At 36.8% G+C, this 24,622-nt stretch overlaps 1 protein-coding gene across 1 annotated transcript in view; it reads left to right on the plus strand.

Annotated features, from left to right (window-relative positions):
* Nucleotides 1-24,622, plus strand: part of SPTLC2 (serine palmitoyltransferase long chain base subunit 2) — a 150,361-nt gene that overhangs the window by 45,199 nt on the left and 80,540 nt on the right. The window contains exons 3-8 of the mRNA XM_020986168.2: nucleotides 3,402-3,556; nucleotides 4,689-4,837; nucleotides 6,274-6,398; nucleotides 20,010-20,103; nucleotides 22,374-22,479; nucleotides 23,503-23,722. Of these exons, the coding sequence (XP_020841827.1) occupies nucleotides 3,402-3,556; nucleotides 4,689-4,837; nucleotides 6,274-6,398; nucleotides 20,010-20,103; nucleotides 22,374-22,479; nucleotides 23,503-23,722 (849 nt within the window). The remainder of the gene's footprint in view (nucleotides 1-3,401; nucleotides 3,557-4,688; nucleotides 4,838-6,273; nucleotides 6,399-20,009; nucleotides 20,104-22,373; nucleotides 22,480-23,502; nucleotides 23,723-24,622) is intronic.

Raw genomic sequence — 24,622 nt, forward strand, 5'->3', positions numbered from 1 at the left:
GTAGCTCTCATTTTTAAAATGAGCAAGTATCAATTTAATTTTCAAATTATTTGGAAAAACTTGAGAATTCTTAATCCTTTGAAAGCATATAATGCCCAAATAGTAGGTAGTATTATTATTTCATAGACAGGAAACTTTGATTTCCTAGGTTTGCTAATTTTTGGAATTGGCTTGTTTACCTTTCTGAAATGAGTTTGTTTTCAGAAATTACTTGACTGCCAGAATGAGTGTACTTGATTATGGCTCTCCTTCTGCCTCCTTCCTCTTCATTAAGGCACAGAATGTCAAGGATGGAGTTTTAAATCCTTTTGTGTGGACTGACAGGTTTTTTGAGCGTGAGCTTTTTCAAGCTCTTCCTCTCAAGGTCGGAACAGTTATTGTTAGTGACTTCAAAAGCTAGCATGTCAAAATGAAATCTCATTTGATAAGATGTACAATGTATTTTAAGCTGTGTTCTTTTAAAGGAATAGAATCTGTGGAATCAGAACTAGAGGTGAGAGTTCTTGTTGGGACTCATGCTGAGGCCACGTAAACAGTCCCCGACCGATGGGTGTACTCACTGTGCTTCTGAATTCTGGTAACTTTGGACAAGGCATTTCATCCTTCTATTCCTAATCCATGAACTGAAAATCATAACTCTTGCTACTCTCTTTGAAAGATAGCTATGAATTACATAGAGATAATACTTTATATTCAGGGAGCAGTAGTTATGTATGGCTCCTAATAGTTGGAATGTCTGCTTACAAAGTTTCTCCTTTAATAAAAGATGTCCCTGAGGGACTGAAATAGTATGTTTAAACAAGAACAACCAAAAAACTCATGGTATCTGGGTGGGGAGACCGTTTTGGTGAGGGCCCCTTCCATTACCTTTTCAATCGTACTGTGAAGAGAGTCTCTTATTCTGCTGGCCTGTGATCACATTTCTCATTACAATGACAGCCCCAGCCCTGAAGGGACAAAAGTTGATATTAGGGAGGAGAGGGGCATAATTTGCCCAGGGAATTACTCAGCTGCCTCTGGCTCCTGTAAAAAGTAAGGAATCCATTAGTCAGAAGTTTGAGCATGGAGTCATAATGTTAGGATTTCTTTAGTACTAAAGCTAAACTGTAGGTAGGCCCTTCTGTTTTTTAACCAAGAAGCGCTTCCGTCATTCCTAGCTGAATTAGGAACGTGGGAGGTGCTGACCTTGGGAGTTTAGGTAGGGGGAGTGGAGATGAGAGAGATAAAGTTTTAATCTGCTCTTCCTTCTTTTAGTAGCCTCCTTCAACCTTGCTTCCCACCACTATTTCTGCCCCAAGATCTATTCCTTTCTCAAGACTTCACTTGTCTCACTCTGTAAAATGGGTAGGGAGGAATAGAACCCTTTCCTAATTCCCAGGCCAGGCACAAGTAGAGACAGGTGCCTGGCTAGGTTGTTTCACTTATTTTGGGTTCATATTCCCTTGGCCACTTGTCTAGCATCTCATATATTCACTGGGGAAGATTATTTTCATCTACATTCAGCACAGGCTCTAGTGCTCATCCTTCTCAACCATTTTATTAGAATCTCTGTGACCCTGATTGAGGTTGTACCTGGCAGAGAAGACTTTTGGGGAAAACCTTGACTTATTTGTAGAAAAAACTGACTGGCTAACTTTTTCCTTGTTCCATCTTTTACTCCTTTTTCTTTTTTTTATTTTTTCTGCTAGGCAATGGGATTAAGTGACTTGCCCAGGGTCACACGGCTAGTAAGTATCAAGTATCTGAGGCCGGATTTGAACTTAGGTCCTCCTGACTCCAAGGCCAGTGCTATCCACTGCACCACCTAGCTGCCCCCGTTTTTTACTCCTTTTTCAAAGGCATACTTTCCTCCTGTAAGATAGGTTTTTATATTGCACATCTCATACAGATTTCTAAATCAATATCCTATTTTAAACACAACTGAAGTAGATATTTGGAACCTTTTAATCTGGAAATTAATAAAATGGAGACACAAGTTATATATTAAAGGGCAGCAAGGCAAGTACTGGGCCCAACATCTGGAATTAGAAGGCCTGAGTTTAAACCCCACTTCTGACATGTAACCTTGGGCAAAGCAGGCACTAAATCTCCCCAGACCTCAGGTTCCTCATCTATAAATCAAGAACATTGAACTAGATGGCCTTGACATCTCTTCCAGCTGAAGATCCATGATCCTTTCTTTAATCAGGCAAAAAAGATTGGTCAATGAAAAATCTGTTCAGGAAGAATATTGGATTCTTTAGTGTTTCATTCTATGAAACAATATAGATTTGGCATGGATTACTTCTTTTGTCTCTACTCTCCTCTTCCTGACTCTTTCAACAACCTAGGAGAGTGAATAGAGCAGCCACTAATGTGTTTACTGGCTGACTAAAAGAACCTCCTGATATTCTCAAGGATGGTGCTTCTTTTCCCCCCCCTTTTTTTTCTTTATTAATTTATTTATTTTTACTTTTCAACATTTACTTCCACAAGATTTTGAGTTCCAAATTTTCTCCTCATCTAGTCCCTGCCCCCACCCCAAGACAGTGTGCGTTCTGAATACCCCTTCCCCTAATCTGCCTTCCCTTCTATCTTCCCCCACAGTTCTCTTATCCACTTCCCCTTCTATTTTCCTGTATGGCAGGACAGATTTCTATACCCCATTGCCTGTATATCTTATTAGGACAGCGCTTTTTAAACTATGGGGTCCTGAGTGGAAAAAGTTTAAGAAGCTTTGCTCTAGGAATACGGGCAGAATTGTACTTAACAATTAAGATAGCTATCCATTTTTTCTTAGCTCAGTAGATATTCCATAACTTCATATCAAGTAGCTTACAAAGACAGGAAATCTTTCCCAATATCTAACTTCTTAGTGATTTTTTAACTAGGGGAAATTTTAGGTTTTAAGCACCTTCTGCTTAAAAAGACACCCTTAGGGGAAGTCAGGAACAGCAGGTGGATACCATTGCGTGTTATGTAAAACATATTAAAATATCTCAAGAGAGGAAGGATTCTCATAAACACATTATAAAGTTGCTCAATGGAGGATTTATGGAAAGATGGCTAAGAATTGCATAGGAGGAAAAGTCCTAGTTAGGTTTATAGTCTTCATGGATTAAGGGTGTGCCTACACTTGTCATATCATGGGTCCCATGAAGTTTCAGAATATCAGTACTTTAGAGTTCTCATTTCCCTTTACATTTATGTTTCTATTACATTTTAGGTTTCTTTAAGTTCTGTGGTGAGGGAAATGTTACAAATTTGGTTTTGTTGATTAAAAAAAACTTTGAAACTATTGTGCTTGAACTTAACTTTTTTTGGTGTTGATTGCTGGCTAAAATGTGAATTCAATGAGAGAAAGACAAAATTTCTGACTTTGGTTACCATGATTTTTCTCTGTTTTATTATTTGTTGGCCAGGACTTTGTCTCATTGTATCAGGACTTTGAAAACTTCTACACAAGGAACCTCTACATGCGAATTCGAGACAACTGGAACCGACCAATCTGTAGTGTGCCTGGAGCCAAGGTGGACATCATGGAAAGACATTCCCATGATTATAATTGGTCATTCAAGTGAGTCTGTATTACAGATAATTTTCCAAATGATAACTCTATAAGTGAAAAACAAAATAGACTTAATTTTGGGTATGCTTGATAATGAATTGAATGAAAGTTTTTTTGGAGGTAAGCTTAATTCCCACCATAAACCTACAGGTTTCATTGAAAAAATAGAATAAAAGCTGTTGAGTTTTTAAAGTTCTTTTCTGTCATTTTACATTTCTGTTACATTTAACTTTGTTGGATTTAAAGTCCTAGCCAACGATATAACATATATGTTGTGTTGCTTTGAAGTCATTAAATTTGGCCTTCAATCAACACCAGCCTTATGCTCCTTATTACAATCAAATGTCTTTCTTTTTAACTACTTAAAGGTTTATAACAAGATTGCATGGAAATGTTACCCCAAAAAAGAAAAATGTCTGAAAAATGGAATTCATAGAGTAATTTAACTTAAGTGCTTTAAAGTTTGCATATAGTATGGAAAATTTTCAAATTATTTGCAGACTATGGGCTATAGGTTTTTTCTTTTTCATGTGTCTTAACATCTGACGAGCAAAAGCTGTCAGAATCATGGAATCTTAGAGTTGGAAAGGACTTCACAAGTTTAGTTCACTCCACATGTAACATTAGTGAAAAGTGGTCATACAACTGTTGCTTGAAAGGGATAGAAGATTCATTACCAACTGAGGGAAGCAGGTCCATTTTAAAACACCTCTAATAGTTAATGTGTTTTTCCTCATATGGATCTAAATCTTCCTCTATGCAACTTCTATCCACTCTTCCCAATTCTCTTCGCTGGTGCCAAGTAGATCAAATCTGATCTCTTTTCCATACAACATCTCCATTACTTGAGCTGTGATAGCTACTTGTCCAAGCTAGACATGCCCAGTTCTAAATTTTTCCCTTGGTTAACTAGTTCCTAAAAGTATTTAAACAGCTTTTGCTTTATGTTATCCACAGTTGCAATTGATCAGATACATAGTAGGATTTAGATTCAAAAGGAGTATTCCTTTTAAAAGTGTAAGACTAGGTTTTGTTTATTTACTATGGTCACTAGCAGTTTTTTAATACCACTAATATATTTCATTACTAAATTTTTGTTTTGACTTATGGGTTTCATTGCCCATGTGCTATTAAAACACAGGTACACAGGGAATATAATTAAAGATGTTATCAACATGGGTTCCTACAACTATCTTGGATTTGCAAAGAACACTGGGACGTGCAAAGAAGCAGCAGCCAGAGTCCTGGAGGAGTACGGAGCTGGAGTATGTAGCAGTAGGCAGGAGATTGGTAAGCTTAGCCCCAGGCTTACATTTGCAAAACTGAAGTTTCTGAAATTTATATTGGTTAATGAACTGATTATCAAAATTATGGCTATAAACTTCACATAAGCAAAACATTAAAACTGAATATTTTATCATTTGAATTGAAGCTATTGTTGACATTAGATAATGACAGGTAGCATATGATGGAACACTGGATTTGGAGTCAAAGGGCCTGAGGTAATGGTAGTTGCCCGAGAAATCATTCCACAGGCTTTTTTTTATTAAGTGTCTGTTATGTACTGGGCTCTGCAAAATAATATTAATATTTCTTTGTTTTTCTTCATGACATTGGGTAAATCATTTAATGCCTTTGGAACTCATTTGCATCCTTTGTGAAATAAAGAAATTGGACTAAATGATCTCTAAGATCATAAGAAGTCATACGAAATAAACAAAATCTTGATTATGAAATTTAGCAGGCTTAGTATTGATTTTTTTCCCTCCATTCTAAGTGTCTATACTAATTGATGTTAACTAGTTGCTTGAATATAAGAAAGCTCCACAATGATAGAAAAGATAGCTTTGTACAAAGATGGACTTTTTAGAGAACAAATTTAGTTTTTATTTCAGAGACAGAATAAAAGAAAAATGCGTCTGCTCTTAAAGAATTGGTTGTCATGAATGGTATAGGATAGCTTTATCCTTCTTCGGTTTTATAGTATTATTGAGCTTACAAAAAATATGTTTGGACTACAAAGTTTACATTGATATCACCAGTATTGACTAGTGCCACTGCTGTATCTCTTTACTCCTTGTAACATTCAGCCTCGTATGGCTGTTTTGGTTAATAGTACAAGTTTTGACAACATCTGTTTTGCATTTTAAAATGTTTTGTTATTATATTCTACAGAATCATATTAGTCCTGTTAATGGTAGTTGCAAACTTCACACTCATAATTGTGTAAACAGACAGTCATCTAGAGAAAACATTCAATTCCTTCACTAAAGTAGATTCCAGTGAGAAGCAAGCTGAATCAAGAGGTCAGACCTAGCATATTTCTCTTAGACCTTGGATGGAGGGAGGTGCCCTAAAGATCCTTGGGTTTTCTGGCTGGTGTTGTTAAAACAGAAAGATGTTATATTATGTTCAGCTCAAGACTTTATGTGTCCTTATCATGTGTATAAGGAGCATTATTTAGTAGCCACATACAGCAAATGTGCTTCCTAGGTTATTCAGTAAGCAATTAACTGCTGATTGTGTGTCTACACAATACTAATTTGTGTTTTGAATTGTGAATATTTAAGTGGTATGCATTTTAAAATAAGTTAACATTATACATAACTCTCACTCCTTTTAAATTCCTGGTCCTCATAGTTATACCTTACTTAGATTCAAACTAGAAATGATTCTTAAATTTGGAAAGTTTGAATTTTTGAAACTAGTATTCATTCTGTATATAGGAAATCTGGATAAGCATGAAGAGCTAGAGAAGTTAGTGGCCAGGTTTTTGGGAGTGGAAGCAGCCATGGCATATGGAATGGGTTTTGCAACCAACTCAATGAATATCCCTGCTATTGTTGGCAAGGTAAGACAATAACTCATTTGTTATAGACTATCTTCCTTTCTTGCAGAAAAAGTTTATTTCAGTCCTTGACTTTTAACAAAAAATAATTTAAGGGGACTTTTCACTGTATGTAGAAGATTCTTGACAAAAGTCATTCTCTTGTCTTCATCATTGCATCGAGATGACGTGGGGCTTTGCTACATCAGCAAGCTCTAGCAAGTATTATCAGGGAGGGTCATATGTATGTGTATGGACTTTTTGACAGAGTACATGTCTGCTGTACTTGGACTAACCTAACTAATTATGGAGTTTGTTACCAGAATGTTGCTTACCCTTTAAATTTTTTTTAACCAGGTCATACATGAGATGGACAAAAATACAAAATGAACATTGGTCCAATGCAGTTTGTTATAAAAAGGGGGCTAATGGGGCTTAGTTTACAAGCATTAATTTAAATGTGTATATTAATATATTCTTTGTCCAGTGACTTAGTTGACATGGAGGAATTAAACCACATCTATATTGACATACTTACTGTAAATGAAACCAGAAGACATAACGACCTTGCAAATAAATGAAGGGATGGCTTGTTGTTTTCCTTAAAGAGATGAATATAGAGGCAGCATTGTTTAGTGGATAGAGCCTAGGATTTGAAATCAGGAAGACCAAACTTTAATTCTACCTTCAGACACTTAGTAGCTGTGTGATCCCAAGCAAAGTCATTTAACCTCTCTGTGCCATCATTTCCTCCTCTATCAAATGAAAGATTTGGACTTGCTAGCCTCAGAGATCCTTTCCTGAGCTAAATCTGTGATCCTATGAGTCTGTGATTAAAGGAGCTGGCTGAGTGGTGCCCAACAAAAAAACATAAGTTTATGGGGTACTTGATCTCATTGCTCACAAGGAGCACTACTGTTGTGCACAACTAATTCAGCTCGCCACTAGAGCCGGGATCCTATACTAACTTTGAAGGGATAAGGCCACCTTAACCTTCTATCTCGAATGTGCGTTGATGAGGCGGGAGACAAGATGGAAGCAACTCTATTTATTTTTAGCAAAGCACTTACTTATATAGTAAAATGACAGTAACTCTTTCTCAAGTTACAATGACATGTAGCCCATGCTGTGCTGAGGACAGTGCATGCGTGCACTTATCTGACTCCAATCCCAGAATAGACTGCTAATGACCATACAATAACTAGGGGAGTTAAAGATTGTTAAAGATCCATATAATGGAACACCAACCAGGCGACCTTTGCTCAAAGATCAGCACCCGAGAGGGCCCCTCCACCCATCAGTGAGACCTCTTGAACAGCCTGTGGCTCTCTATATCCTTATAGATCCCTAGCAGTTCCCCCTTTTTTTTTTGTTGGAGACGTAGCATATGAAGCTCAGTCCCAAAGTCCTTTATCTGATTAGCTATGCACCTGAGCAAACATGGTCCAAAACACAGCATGGCCAGCAATAGCAAACATAGTGGCAACAAAGAAGACAATAGAGCCATAAGCCAATGTCCAAGCTTATCAAAAGGGTTATGGAGTTTATCTAGCCAATCAAGTATATGTTGGGCAGTTTTATCTGGCATCAAATCTTTATCAGCTGCCCTTGCAATATCTTTAGTAATTTCATATAAGTCATCAATATCCACTGCAGTAGTAGAATTGCCAAACAGCCCATTTAGATGCCTACATAGTCTTTGCCAATCCCATTGGGATTTACTGTATTTAACATTGGTAAGGCAAATGAATTCATACCTATAATCACATTTCAAATGTGTTCTATATTCTAAAATATCCCATTCATCACCTATTTCAATAATGGTTTCCTTCATTTCCTCAAGCATATGGTAAAATTCATCATCTATCCTTTTTTGTGTTTGAAAACCTTTAGGTACATTGTGAGCTAATTGATCCCCATAAAATCAGCTTGAACCATTTCATTTCTTGCGATAGATATAGATTGAGATAAAGATACAGAAGCAGTTATGATAGCTATAAGTGAAACAATTCCTAATACTACACATGAAGTACATCTCTTTTTCCTAGCAACTGCTAATTGATTACTTTGGTCTGTTATTCCAAAAATATGATCAGAACGTGATTCATACCAATCTTTGCTTTTCACAGGCACCAAGGCAAACTTTTGCTGTGTAATAACAAAATAATTTGGTCTCTAATCTTGGTTCCTATACATTCAGACATCCTGTAATTAATACAAGTGACATTATATTCCCCTGAATCCATGGCCATTATATTAACATTCTGTGCTCTTCCCCACATAAATGCATGATTACCAGTCAAACAAGCTCGCATTGTCATATTATCACGGATGGTCCCTTGCAAATTCGTGATGTTTATGGGGCCTGAGGCTGCCCACGCTTTCCACAACTGATTTTCAACCTCTCTGTCATGAAGGGAAACCCACTGAGGAAATGGAAACCCACCAAAAGCCTAAGTATGGTTGTTTTTCTCCCTAGTATAATTGTGCCAGGATTGTAACATAAAATTCTTTTGTAACACAACACAATAACGTTCTGAAGTATGATAAGATAACCAAGGAGGATACCCTAAGCTCTTGCTAATCGGTGTCACATGATAGCATGGCTTTGAATTACTTGGACGTCTGATAGGTGTGTCATTAACACACTGTGACCCCAAGATGCCCGTGTAAGTAACCTTATAAAATTGAAAAAAGACAACAGTATAAGGAGGGGGTGCTGTGTTATTAAACACATACCCGTCAAAACGGGTGGTGACATTAAATAATTGTAAACAAGTAGAGTTTTTTGGTGTCATTGCCTTTTGTAACACAAATAGGCGGCACCAAAGCCACAGCAGTAAAGTTCATTTTTACAGTGTGTTGAGACCGGTTCTTAGGTGATATGAAATGAAATTCCTTGCCAAAACCTGTGGAGGCATTTCCTTGCAGAATGACCTCAGGTATTGTCTCTCCCCACGTAACTAGTCTGGGCCATGGTGGTTTTGTCACGAAGGCCCATCGTGTTGTATTTCCTGTCTCTGCTGCTGCTGTATTCTGCATCCCTACTGATGATAACGACAAGAGGCACAGCTTGGTTAAAAGTTCTTGTAATGCCTTCTTCTTATTCTTTCGGCTCTTTCAATTTCCTGGCTGGCCTGTGTTTTCTGCTTGCCTTGTCCCTTCTGAATGGATAATGCGGACATCCTTCGTTCTGACCCAGAGTTCTCTATCACCTGTGAAAATAAGAACAAACCCTTGCCCCCAGGTTAGCACTTGCCCTGGACCCTGCCAGACACCGTCAATGTCTCTCCACATAACTTTCATATTATGTTTAGGAGAAAGGAATATGTTTGATTTTAGTGGTGGCACTAGTACTGTTGTCATTTCCTGCCAGATATTTTGTTGCAGGGGAGAGGTTACAACTATCGAATTTTAAACAATTTATAGTGTAGAGTGTGGTGTTCAATTGTTGCCAAGGGGATCCCTTAGCTCCCCATATTTGTTTTTTGGAGCACCATTTTCAAGGTATGATTGGCACGTTCAACTATGGCCTGACCATGAGGATTATAAGGAAGGCCAGTAGTGTGACTAATAGAGAACTCAGTACAAAACTTTTTAAAACCCTGCGAAATATATGCAGGACCATTATCAGTCTTTAAGCATTGAGGTGGGCCAGCGAAAGAAAAACAATGAAGCAAATGATTAATAACATAGCGGACAGCCTCACCCGCTTGAGCAGTAGCAAAAATAAAGCCTGAATAAGTATCAATAGAAACATGAACATATTTTTGTCTTCCAAAAGGAGAATAATGAGTAACATCCATTTGCCATAAGGTGTTAGGTGTAAGTCCCTTGGGGTTATGGACATCAACGTGGAAAGGGGGTTGAAAAGGCACACAAGTAGTAGCACAGCGCTTAACAATTTCACGTGCTTGTGATTTTGTTATGCCATATAAACTTGCCTTGGTGAAAAAACCAGTTAGTAGAAATCATTTATATAAAGTTACAATTTCTCAGTAAGCTAAATGAATTGTTTAGGAAATCAATAAGATAAACAAATTCTTCTCTCAGAGCAGACGACCTTGACACAGTTGGTAGGAGCTTTTGGCAAGCTTACAAAGTTAAGGGAATTGTCTTGTGCCCCTCCTTTTCACTCAGAAGTAATTAAGGAATTCTAGGTCTTGGCTTTAAAACAGTAACTTCAAATAACTTAGTCAACAATTTTGGTAATTTTCATGAGTGATAGTTAAATTATTTTAGCTCTAAGCTGTTCTTTTAATCATAGGTAAAGGTAGAAATACCTGATTTTCTAAATGATAGTTATAAAACATCATAGAACAAGATTAACCGGACTTGATAAAATAATTTAGCTGGATTTACACAGTTATCTCACTACCTTTCAGTTTCTTTTAGTTCACATTTTAATAATATCTAAATTATTAAAAATTGCTTGATACAACACATACAAGTGTACCAATTTGTAATGAGACTAAATTTTTAAAACTTGAAATATGCATATTACTAATGTGAATGAACTAAATTGTCTTTAGATTGTGTTCCGATACTTAAAAACTTTTCTTTTTGATTTGAAGAGGAAAACTACTCCTTCTCCTTCTTTTCTCCCCTACCCCAATCTGGCCAGGGTTGGAATTCGAGAGAAAGGAAGAGAATATTTTTCAACATAATCTTTCAATCTTACACCCAAAGCGTTGGCCAGAGCTTTAGAATGCAAAAAAGAAAGAGAATTTTTTCTCCAAAAGTTTCCAAATTTTTTACTCTCAAATCATCTATTCCTGCTATTCATGCAAACAGATTATACTATTCTTTCCACCCATACTTTTCTTATTACTGTATGTTTAAACTTTCTTGCCTTTTACCAAATTATATAACCTAAATAATGAAGTACTTTTTCTCCCATTCTGTCCCCCATCCACCCGCTCCCAGGAAATGCGGCTGGTATTAGGGAGGGGGGAGGGGAGAAAGTCACTAACAGCATTTAAACAGATCACAGACATTAATCATAGACCATCATTCACACAGACACAGACAAACATAGAACAAAATGACAGGGAGAATCCAAAAGCGAGAAACCTGTCAGAAATTCCCTACACAAATGAAATAATACTATTTTTATTTTATTTTATCTTTTCTTTTCATGGTATTTTAAAACCAGGCAAAATCTTTCTTAAGGTTTTGGTTTTTATAAAAGGAAACCTTTTCACTTTGTAATGCTCCACAATGTCCACAATATAGTGCTGTGACTACACGTTTCTTTTCTACTTCCCCTTGGGGATTTTTGAAATTCCTCATGGCACATGGCGGGAGCTTCCTTTGTTCTCACAGCTACAAGCCCATTTTTATAAGATTATAGATAGTGAAAGTACCCAGAGGAACTGATTTTGGGCCTTTGGTGTTATAAAATTCTGTCAATTGTTCCCCCACTATTTTCCATTGTTCTAAATCTAAGTTCCCTTCTCTGGGGTGCCATGGAGATTTTATATCAGTAATATCTAGAAACTCTCTTATTTTCTTAGGAGTTACCGAGCACCCCTGTACCTCAATCACTTTATATATTACTCTAACATGCTGTTCCTTATCTGAGAGTTTACCTAGATTTTGCCTCATGATAAGACTTTATCTTACCTCTCAGGAGACCTCTCATAAGGAGGCTGCCTGGCTTCCCAAAGACCTGTCCTGACCGTGGGGTGATTTCTCCACCCTTTTTCTGGCCGGGCCCTTCACTTTTCAGGCTAAAAGGTGTCCCACGTTGTGGATCGTGGGTTGTTTTCTCAGCTTCCTCTGCTGCCTGCCCTTCAGTCTTCAGACTACCAAAGGGGGTGCCCCACGTTGGGCACCAGTTTGTTGTGCACAACTAATTCAGCTTGCCACTAGAGCCAGGATCCTGTACTAACTTTGAAGGGATAAGGCCACCTTAACCTTCTATCTCGAATGTGCGTTGATGAGGCGGGAGACAAGATGGAAGCAACTCTGTTTATTTTTAGCAAAGCACTTACTTATATAGTAAAATGACAGTAACTCTTTCTCAAGGTACAATGACGTGTAGCCCATGCTGTGCTGAGGACAGTGCATGCATGCACTTATCTGACTCCAATCCCAGAATAGACTGCTAATGACCATACAATAACTAGGGGAGTTAAAGATTGTTAAAGATCCATGCAATGGAGCACCGAACCAGGCGACCTTTGCTCAAAGATCAGCACCCGAGAGGGCCCTTCACCCATCAGTGAGACCTCTTGAACAGCCAGTGGCCCTCTACATCCTTATAGACCCCTAACACACTACCCAAGAGACCACCATGAGGAATATTATAATACATGTGCCAACATCCATTGTACAAAGAAGAAATGGTGTAGTGGATGAATAGATTGATTTTGGAGTCAGTAAACCTGGGTTCAAATTCTGTCTTTTCTACTTTTTTTTAAAAAATGTATTTTATTTTAACATCATTTTCATTTCCCAACATATCCCCTCCCTTGATGTGCCCCAGATAATCATCACTTATAACAAAGGACTTTTTTTTTTAAGAAAGAAAGAAAGATGGGGAAGCAAATAGTTTAGTAAAACCAACCAACAAGCATACTGACCTGATAATGTATGTACCCTTTCATGTCCATAGTCCACCACTTCGATAATGAAGGGAGGAAGTCCTTTTTCTCAACTTCTCTTTGTGGCCACACTTGATGATTATTGACATAGCATGCTGTTTTGTTTCTGTGTTTTGTTGTTGTTGTGGTTGTATTATTTTCCTGGTCTGCTCATTTCACTTTATATAAGTTCATATAAATCTTCACATGCTCCTCTGAATTCTTCATAGTCATTTCTTACAGTTCTCTAGTGTATTCATGTACTTTAATTTATTTAGCCATTCTCCAGCATCTTTATTTACAGTTCTTTCCTATTATAAAAAGTGCTTCTGGCATTAACTAACAGTAAGTTATTGGTGATGATGAGACTCTCTGAGTCAGACTTATTAAAATTTTATAGCATTATTTCAGTTTTTTTGTTCTTTTCATTTTGAAATAATGTAATCACTGTTTATACTGTTTTCCTTATTTTCTTTATTTTTCCCCCTCATTCTTAGAGAAGCTTATGAGTATTAATTTGTCACCACTATGAGATCACAAGAACTCAGACATTCCCTTAGCCAAGAAGTAATGTTGTTTCTTTTTTTCTCTTAACAAATTAAAATTTTTTATTTTAAATTCCAAATTCTCTTCCTTCCCCACCCCCACCCCCATTGAGAAGGCAAGAAATACAATACTTTCTATTCATATGAAGTCACTCAAAATATACTTCCCTATTAGCCACATTGGGGGGGGGGGGAAGAAGCAAAAAAAATGAAGAAAGTGAAAAAAATACTTCAGTCTGCATTGAGTTCATTTCTCTCTGGAGGTGAATAGCATTTTTCATCATGAGTCCTTTGAAATTGTTGATCATTATGTTGATCAGAGATGCGAAATATTTCACAATTGATTATTATTACAATATTATTGTTACTGTGTATGATGTTCTCCTGGTTCTGCTCACTTCATTTTGCATCAGCTTATATATATATATCTTCCCAGGTTTTTCTGAAATCATCCCCTTTATCATTTCTTATAGCATAATATTTCATCACAATCCTGTTCAGCTGTTCCCTAACCTATGGGCAATCCCTCAGTTTCTAGTTCTTTGCCGCCACAAAAAGGGTTGCTACAAATATTTTTATACATATGGGTCCTTTTTTTTTCCATTTCCTTGGGGTGCAGATCTAGTAGCAGTATTGCTGAGTCAAAGGGTATGCACAGTTTTATAGTCTTATGGGCATAGTTTCAAATTGTTCTCCAGAATGCTTGGACCAGTTTCACAGCTCCACTTCACAGCTCTACCAAAGGTACATTAGGGTACCTGTTTTCCTATGTCCTCTCCAGAATTTGTCATTCTTCTTTTCTGTCATCTTAGCCTGAGGAGTATGAGATGGTACTGTACAGCTGATTTAATTTGCATTTCTCTAATTATTAGTTATTTAGAACATTTTTTCCTATGACTATTGATAGCTTTGATTTCTTCTTCTGAAAACTGTGTTCATATCCTTTGACCATTTATCAATTGGAGAATGGCTAACAATCTTTTTTCTAAGAGGAAAAGTGTACACAAGGACAATGACAGTTGACAGTATAAGTTCATTTGCAAAACATTATGGAGGAGGAAGATTGAAAACTGAATGTTATCATCTCACAACAAGAACAAAAATAGTTTAGAAAACCAATTTTCGAAGAGCTGAGCCAGACCATTCTGACATCATTTGTTCATGAAATTAGGACAACAGACATGAACTAAAACAGATTTTCTGGTATTTTTATACTTTTTTTTTAAATCAGTGATGTAGAAGCACTGACATCGACATGTCAGTGCCCAATGTACAGTGTGGTGAAGTGTCAATGGCACTTAAAGATGAAGTAGAAAAGCATAACAGAACTTGACCAAATTTATATGAAAGAAATCTGTGTTGAATATAACAATTTTTGATGTTTAGGAATTGATTTTTCAAGCTATTTCAAAGGAGAACTCCAAAAGAAAGGAAAAGGAGATTTCCCTTGTTTATATCTTGCTATTGCATCCAGGTTGAGTTATCCTGTAGTTGATGGACATCTTATTTGCTTCCAATTCTTTGCTACCAGAAAAATTGCTGTTATGAATATTTTAATGTATATTGTCTTCTCTCTCTCTCTCTTCCTCTTTCTCCCCCTCTCCCTCTCTCTCCCTTCCTCCTCCTCCCTCCTGCTCCCCCTCTCTCCTACCTTTCTTTCTGTCCCCCCTTCCCTCTCTCTTTCCCCTAAATTGCTTTCCAGAGTGGCTGGACTAATTCATAGCTCAAGCAACATTACTTTAGTGTGCATATTTTTCTGTAGTCCCTCTAACATTGATTGTTGTCATTTTTTGAGTCATCTTTGCAAATGTACTGGGTATGAAGTGAAACCTCATTGTTGTTTTGATTTCCAGTTTTCTTATTAGCTGGAACAAACTTGTAATAGCTCGAGTCTAAAGTAAGAAAAAAATTCAGGAATGTTCCAGGAAAATTTTGCTGTTTTTAATATATTTCTTATTTTGTTCTATTATTAACCTTTCTCTTTTCAGCAGCAAAAATCATTTGGGAAAAGTTCAAGTATAAGGAGTGGCAAGTTTTAAGTGTAAGAGTTCTGAAATACATAGGACCAGTTTTTCGTTGTGCATCGTTTAGCTGAAAAATTGAAGTTTTGTGGTATGGTGGAAGCACATTGGACTAGAAAGGAGAAGACTTGGATCTAGCCCCAATTTTTCCTCTAACTAGTTGTATGACCTTGAACAAGTCAATCATCTTCTTAGGAACTCAATTTCCTTACCTGCAAAATGAGCAATTTGGATTAGATCATCTTGATTGTCCCTTCCATTTCTAATTCCTGTGTTTTTTGTGAAATTTTTTATTTTTAAATTCTCCTGAATTCCTGCTTCCCTTTGCAAGGAAACATTACTTTTTACAACTTTTAAAAATTTTTCAGTACTTTCCAGAGTAGAAGATTGGCTTAATACCTTATCCTGTCTCTGGATAAATGAGTTTATTTTTATCATCTAAAAATCATCTAGCAAAAGTATTATTATACCAAATCTATATAAAATGATAAAAAGCATTATAAGGAATTTAAGGAATCAGGAGATACTGTGGCATAGTGAAAACTGACTTTGGAGTCATTGGACCTGGAGTTTGAATCCCACTTTATTTTTTTAATAAGGGATTGGAAATGTTTATTTGTTTGTTTATTTGTAAATAGCATTCTTTCCAATTACGTGTAAAGACAGTTTTCAACATTCATTTTTTATAAGATTTTGCATTTCAATTTTTTTCTCCTTCCCTCCATCCTATCCCCTCTCCCCAAGACATCAAGCAATTTGATATAAGTTGTACACATGCAATTATGTAAACATATTTCCACATTAGTCATGTTGTGAAAGAAGAAACCAAACAAAAGGGAAAAGCCATAAAAAACAAAAACAAAATTCAGACTCCGTAGTTCTTTCTGTGGATGTGGATAGCATTTTCCATCATGAGTCTTTTGGAATTGTCTTGGGTCAGAGAAGAGTTAAATCAATCCTAGTTGATCATCATACAATGTTACTGTTACTGTTTGCAGTGTTCTCCTGGTTCTGCTTACTTCACTCAGCATCAGTTCATGTAAGTCTTTCTAGGGTTTTCTGAAATCTTCCTACTCATCATTTCTTTTTTTTTTTTAACTTTTAATGAGGTAATTGAGGTTAAGTGACTTGCCCAGAGTCACACAGCTAGGAAGTAGTATGTGTCTGAGGCTGGATTTGAACTCAGGTTCTCCTGACTCCAGGGCCAGTGCTCTATGCACTGTGCCACCTAGCTGCCCACTGCTCATCATTTCTTATAGCACAATAATATTCCATCACAATCATATACTGCAGTCTGTTCAGCCATTCCCCAATTGATAGGCATCCCCTCAGTTGCCAGTTTTTTGCCACCACAAAAAGAGCTGCTACAAATATTTTTTACATTTTGTCCCTTTTTTATAATCTCTTTGGGATACAGACCTAGTAGTAGTATTGCTGGATCGAAGGGTATGCACAGTTTTTTAACCCTTTGGGCATAGTTGAATCACACTTTAGACACTAACTGTGTGACTCTGGGCAAATCATTTAAGCTCTGGGTCTCAGTTTCCTTGTCTCTAAAATGAGGGATTTGGATTAAAAGACCTTTAAAGTTCTATTCATCTCTAAATCCATGATCCTAATCAGAAGAGAGAAGGAAAACTTAAAGAGAGATGTGTTAGACATCATACTTCCCTTCCTGGTCACGAAAACTGTATATTGGCATTGTGGCTTTATGATATTGTAAAAAGTCTAAGATAGGACTTTGGACATCTGTTTCTAAGGTTGGGAGGGGGTGATTTCTACGAGTGATTTGTTACCTCATGGCCATGAAGAAGTGGGTGTAGCTATAGCTGGACCGGAGAGGTTTGATATATTATATGTTCATTGCACCTGTAGTTAAGGCCTGTCAGAAACTGGGAGTCCAAAAGTGGTACCAGTTTTAATATCAGAAGTAAAAAGTTCAGTGCCTAGTTTCCAGAGATCTAAAACAACAGGGCTATGTAGATAGACTTGGTTTAGACTACAGCACTACTTAAAGGGAAACAATCTGGGTTTCACATAAAGAATGAGCTAGCATAATGACTAAATGGATGCCAGTAGGATGAGATAAGAACAGGATATTAGAGAAAGAAGGTCAGACATAGACATCAAAGAATATTAGTATACTTTTGAATTTCTACTGTCTTATTCTTCCTAAAATAGTTTTACTTCACCCCCTGCCCCAGTTCCTTAGTAAACTGTTTCTTTGACCTTGTTCCAGTTGAATTGAGGATTATTAAATTAGCTTGCTGGCACCAAGATCAGAGAGTCAAAGGAAGGCTTCAAATTCCCTCAAGATGCTCTGTTGTAGTCTAGTAGCAGGATGAGAGAAAGGAGAAATTCATTTATATAAAACCTTACAATTTACAAAGTGCTTTCTCACAACAATACCATGAGGAATCTTTAAAGAGGTATAAAAATGCTAGTTGTAATTAGAGAGCATAAAAATTATCTCCATCTTGCCAATGAGGAAGCAGGCCCAGGTACAGAGAACTCTTTGCCCATAATCACACCTCTTAAGTATCAGAGCCAGTGCTTTGACCCAGCTCTCCAAATCTAGTACATTTTTCATTATCCCATGCTGACCTCAGAAGGAAGAAACACTATCAGGGTGGGGTGGGACAGAGGGAGAGGATTTCATTTGTGGAAACTGTTCCGGGCCTGCCAGGGGAGATTTTTATACTGAGAAGAACCCAGGGAAGTTTAACTTCAGACAAGTGAAAAAATGAATTCTGATAACCAGACGTTACGTAGGCAAAAAGTTAACGTAGCGCTAAAGGGTGCACATTGCAGAGCATGAGAAATTATTGATGGAAATTATTAGTCTAAAATTAGTCTTATAAAACTTATAGTTAATTCTTCTGCCTAAGTTATGCTGAGGTGTGGTTAGCTTTCCTGGTTGCACACCTCTTAGATAACTCACTGACCTTGCTTTTCTAGTAAAACATGCCAAAAGAGTCTGCTTGATTCATATACCATAGATCCCATCTGTTGAAATCCAGCTAACTTGTTGTAACTTTTTGCTGCATAATAATCCTTTAGATGTATGTAAACTGTTGCAAAGGTTACTTGATTTTTAGTCTGGAAAAGCACTCTTTATGCCCTTTTGAGGGAAAAAAAAGCAAAATAAAGTAGGCAAAGGGAAGAATTAAATAATTTCATTGAATTTTAAAGTATAAATCTATTCCAGGAATGTATTGGGGCCCCATAAGTGATCAGGTTCAAAACTATTTCCTTAATGTGCTTAATGAGGTAAGAGGAATGTAGCCCTTCTTGAAGGAGCTGATCTGGTAGACAGCTTTTTTTTTTTCAGGGTAGGGTGGCTTTATTGGAGTTACTTAGTCACAAATCAGAGAGTTCACATTCCCTGAATCCTGATTTGAATCACATCAAACTGTCTGAGGAAATACTGAAAGGATATTCCTATGATGTGTAGGACAGTTGAAATCCATTTGTAAGAGGGAGGAGAAGAAATTCTAATCATTGCATCACTGAACTTTTTTTTCGGGCTCCTTTTGGCCAATAAATCAACGCCCCCCCACTCCCCCCCCCACACACACATTGAGCCATTGCTAGGAATGAAGACAATTCAGTTCACTGAAAGAGTCGTAAATTTGACAGGAAAGTCTGCTTTTGAATCAGGTCTTACCTGTTGAAGATTGTTGGCAAGATTATTTTGAGTCCTAGGACAATAGGAAGATGAAACACAGAATCTGGGAGTGGTTAAATAAGTAGTGAAATATCTCACATTTTCCTGCTTCAGCAAAAACAAAGTATCTTTGTGCTGGATGGAGCTCTGGGCTAGGTTTTAGGAGCAAAGCTAAAACTTTGACTTTGCTACCCATTTCTAACATTAAGGAAGGGCAAACATTAAACTCTGTATGAGGGAAAACAGTGTCTCCCTTGGTCCCAATTCGTCTTTTCCCCCACTCAAAAAGTAAACATACAAAAGCCTCAGAACAGACAAGTCAGACCCCTATGAAATTGGACAAGTTTCAGATACAGGTTTTTAAAAAATTATCCTTGTAACCATGAACCTACAATGTATTATCATCCAAGCACCAAGCTGGAGAAGCAGCTCACTACAACCTTCTACTACGGCATGTCATGTGCATCAATTGAGGGAGTGCTAAACTGATGAGAAGTATTTTGAGATATGTTGAACTATGCAGTTGGTTATATATATGACATAGTTTAAGCCTGAGTTCTTGGAATGAGAGAATAAATTGGAAATGTTATTTTTAATCTACTTCTAACGTATATATCCCTTATCAAGTTGAGCATGGAGAAAGTATGGTTTATTTGCTTTCATGCTGACTTTTTTTTCCCCCTTAAATTTTCTGGCTTTGCTTTTGTGTTAGTTTTGCTTAACAGAATACTGGATTTTTAATGATTTTAATTTTTTGTGACTTGTGTGATGTTTTTTCTCTTTAATTTTTTCTTTCTTCTGACTATTCTACACAGGGCTGCCTCATATTGAGTGATGAACTGAACCATGCATCTCTAGTTCTTGGAGCAAGGTTGTCTGGAGCAACTATTAGAATCTTCAAACACAATAGTGAGTGGTTTCAATATTTTTTTGGTTAGTCTTATTTATTTAATTCTTCTTGATCAGTGGTTAACACAGGCTGGGAATCCCACTGCTTACACCAAGCATTAGAACTAGATTGGAAAATATAGAGGAAATAGCAGAATTTAAAGATGTTTCTATTCTTTTAGCGATTATTATCTTTTCAGTTAGATTATGGAAAAAGGCTGAAGGAGGGCCTTTTCTCCTAAAGTAATTATTCCCTTATGTTCTTTCTCCCCTTTGTTGTCCAGTTCTCCTTCATAGTGCAAAAATGGCAACATTTCTACATATAAATCATTTTATTGAAATTTTTTCCCTTTTGAAACGTAAAATAAACTTCTTAATTTTTTCCCTTCTGAATATATGAAAAACTAGAATAATTAGCACATTTTCATGTGGTTCCTTCTAACTTTTGATACTTTCTTGATGGCAACAGAAACTTTGGTTTCAACTCCAGAAAGCATACTTTTGAGAATTTTTTTGTATGTGTGGGTTAGTTATCATTTGGCTTGTTTGGAATGCATAACTTGAGGTTTAAACATACATACTCTGCTGCTTTATTGTTTTCTAATGCCATGTTTCTAACACCTGCCACCTTTCCATGTATCATCCTTTATGAAAATAGCAAAGTAATGTTTTCCCTTATATAGCTATATTTTTAAAAAGCTTTTTGTGACAGGGTGTACTTTTAACCCCACCCCACCCCCCTCCCTCCAGATTTTATGCTTTGCAGATTTTTTTCCCCTAGTTTATCTTGATGTGTATCAGACCCAACATAAGTATGAGGCTTATTGTGGTATTTAGAACTTTAAAACTAAATAAATCTAACATGAAAACTTCTTTTGCTCAGGAAAACTACAGTAATGGAAATGGCAGTTAAATTATTTCCCAGGCAACTGAACCTCTAGAAGGTGCAAATAGAAAAGCAAGAACTCAAGATGTTGAGTCCTTTGGAAATAATCTATACATAATTAGGCCCAATTTAAATTCCTGGCCCAGATGTAGTGTAGAGAGTGCTTTGTATTTCCCAGACTAAAATAATTCTTTTTTCCACATAAAGATTATTCCCTTAACAATTTTTAAAGAATCATTATCTCAGATCTCTAGAGAACATATAGACTGTTCCAAGGAAATATTGTACATATTTGAAGAATTTAGCAAACACTAATGCTTTGGTGGCTTTTAGTTAAACAAATAGTGTAACACTTAATTGTTTAATTCTTTGTTAAATATTTAATAAATAGTTTGTGGGTCTTTCTATATCCCTAGTTAGAGGTCATCTTTTTTGACTTGCCTGACACTTTGTGACATAATAACATATGTCTGACTTTTTTTTATCCATGTTAATAACTCCACGTAATTGGTCAAATCAAATATTTATCCCAATTGACTGCTAAGATGACTGAAAATATGGAATCAGTGATAGTACATTCTGGCAGGATGAGGAGCAACTGCAGACTAGCAGAGCAGACAGTCTCAACATAAAGAAAAGCTTCCTCATAACTAGAGCTATGCAGAATTGGAATAGATTTCCTTGGGAAGGAGTGGGTTCATCAACAAAGGCTGAATAGTAGTTACTTGCTGGGGAGATTGTACAGATATCATTCAAACTAAATGGCCTCCAAGATCCTATGATTCTGGTATCTTTTCAATTGCATACAAAGCTGACATTATTAACTCACTGTCAGCATTAGGACATGTGTTTTATTGTTGGGCGACATGGTGTGACATGGTGTGTTTGTATGTGTGTGTATGTATGTGCATGTGTGCATGTGTGTTTTAATTCCCACAATGGGATAGTGTACCTACATTGATCCATCCAGCCTCTGCATCAGCCTTTCTTGTGCATCCATTTGTGGGCTGGCTGACTGAGGTTATGGATGTAGACTGTGGGCATGGAACAGAGCAAAACTCTTAAAAGGAAATTAAATAAGAAACTTTGGTCTCATTTGATCAATTTCTGCTATTTAGAAGCTTATAGTCTCATAACCAGGCCTGAGTTAGCTCTAACCAATAGTAAAGTCATATTAATTGAGTCAATTAGGTCATATTAACTTAAGTAGGACCTCAGGAATTTCTGATGACATTCCCAATGAAAGATCTAATTCAAGCTGATCACCTTTCTCATCTTCCTCAGCATTATTACAATATGCCATTTCGGACAACTTTCTTGAATTAAAAAAAAATTATATATTCTTGGAATGAGTGAAGAAGAAAATTTGATGTGGAGTGTTATGATTCTTTTCTATTTCCTCTAGATATGCAAAGCCTGGAGAAGCTATTAAAAGACGCCATTGTGTATGGACAACCTCGAACTCGAAGGCCCTGGAAGAAAATACTCATCCTCGTAGAGGGAATATACAGGTAATCTTGCAGCCCTTCATCTTGGTGATAATATTCCATAAAATCATACACTAATAACAATAGCATTAACATTGATGACTTTACATAATGCTTTTATGTTTACACAGTGCTTTGCCTAATTATATTTAAATGATCCTGTCAGCCCTTTGAGGTAAGTACTATAAGTAAAAAAATTTTAAGCCGACCTGAGGTATCCTCTCATTTTACAGATAGGGAAATTGAGACTCAGATTGTGGACTGTATTTGCCTAAAGTTACACTGACACTTAGTGGCACAGCTGAGAGTATTACTCTTCTTCCCGTTCTGACTTCATCTCTCTTTTTTTTTTGCCACATTTTCTCCTTATCTCCCTTCTGTGTAGATGCAGTATTTGCTGACTACAGTTATGCTTGCTGGCAGCTTATTTCTTTTAAAAAAATCTTGTTTCAGATGTTTATTTCCTATGACCATACTCCCTCCTTTCCTACACACAATTTGTTTACTGTTTTTCATTACTTCCATCAAAAAATTTTTAAGATTTTAAATCTAGTGTTGACTCCTAGATATAAACTTGAAGAAAATCTGTTCTGACCTTTTTTCTTCCAAGGTAGAGTAACTTCTGTTGTTGACTGCTTATGAAAGATATGATTTCTTTCCCTAGAAGTCTGCAGAAAGATGGTATTCAAGTTGTTTAGCAATTGATATATTGTAATGTGGCATCTAAATCTGTGCTTAATACCATTATGTCATGAACTGTGCTTAGAAGCTATGATTGAATTCCTGCCTTAGAAAGGACTGCATTATGAGAGATAACATTTGAATTAAAATAGATGTTGAGGCTTCTTAGATACTTTTAAAAACCACAATAGTTGCAAAAAGGGTAAGCATTCAGTCATGAGGCCAAGACAAGTTTCAGTGTTCTTGTTGCTGCATATACAACAATCAGACTTTGTTCAAACGCCAATAAAGTTAGCAAACAGGAGCCAAAATACTAGCTTTCAGTTAAAATCTAAGTTTATGTATTCTGTTATCCTGTTTTGCCAGCATGGAAGGGTCAATTGTTCGCCTCCCCGAAGTGATTGCCCTTAAGAAGAAATACAAATCTTACCTGTATCTAGATGAAGCCCACAGCATTGGGGCCCTGGGCCCGACAGGTCGGGGTGTAGTAGAATACTTTGGTCTGAATCCTGAGGACGTGGATGTTATGATGGGGACATTCACAAAGAGCTTTGGAGCTGCTGGAGGATACATTGGAGGCAGGAAGGTAAATGTGGGTTAAGAAATGGGGAGCATGCTTGAAGCTAAAGATAATCTCTGTTGAGCAGTTGAGTGACATGTTGTTAGGACCTTGAGTAGCAATGCTGTGGGTATAAATTTGTTTCCTACTTGGATTTGCAGTACCAGGGAGCCTCACACTTTGGTTGTATGGTGAGTAACTCTCATATATCTTTGCTGAACTAAAGGTGCCTTCTGTTCTTTGTTTTTTATTCTTATAGCTTCTTCCCAAACTAAATGCTCATCTGAGGTACAGAGTGCACTGTAGTGTGCGAGAACACACACTGGTACTTCCTGTTTACAATGGACTTCTATTTGGTTTGAGTTGTGCTAGTGATCCTGGATGCAGAGGACTTTAGAAAGACCAATTGGGAATGAAATTATTTTGCTAGCTTTGGGGTTCCAGATGATGTGAGTTTCTCAGTTGGGTGTTAAGTTTTAACAGCAGGAATTTGGAAGAATCCAGCATTTTCCTGGTTTTGCCAGAATCAGTCTTTAAGTGACAACCAGCTAATGGTATCTCATAATAAGCACACGAGGTCTAAGTTAGGTTTTTTGTTTTTAATTTTGTCGAAGTACTCTTTCTGAAGAGGGTCATCTTTGGGAAACTGATCAATGTTTGAAAAGTTTTGCTTGCTGACCAGAAAGCTACAAAACAAAGCATTCAGTATTGCTTCCCATAATCCAAGATAGAGTGAAATTGAATTCTTATGCAGTTGAACTTTAGAATAAGTACATGTACTTTTTTATTTATTTGGTTCTCTTCTCATATGTGTGTATACACACATACACATTCCTTTTCTAGAAAATACATTTTCTTTTGGAAGGTAACTGGTTAAGGAAAAAGAAAAACAAGTTATGAAACCCTTGTATCTGGCAGACTCTATTC

This window comes from Phascolarctos cinereus, unplaced genomic scaffold (genome assembly GCF_003287225.1).
Source record: "Phascolarctos cinereus isolate Bilbo 61053 unplaced genomic scaffold, phaCin_HiC Scaffold_3;HRSCAF=262, whole genome shotgun sequence".
NCBI lineage: Eukaryota > Metazoa > Chordata > Mammalia > Diprotodontia > Phascolarctidae > Phascolarctos > Phascolarctos cinereus.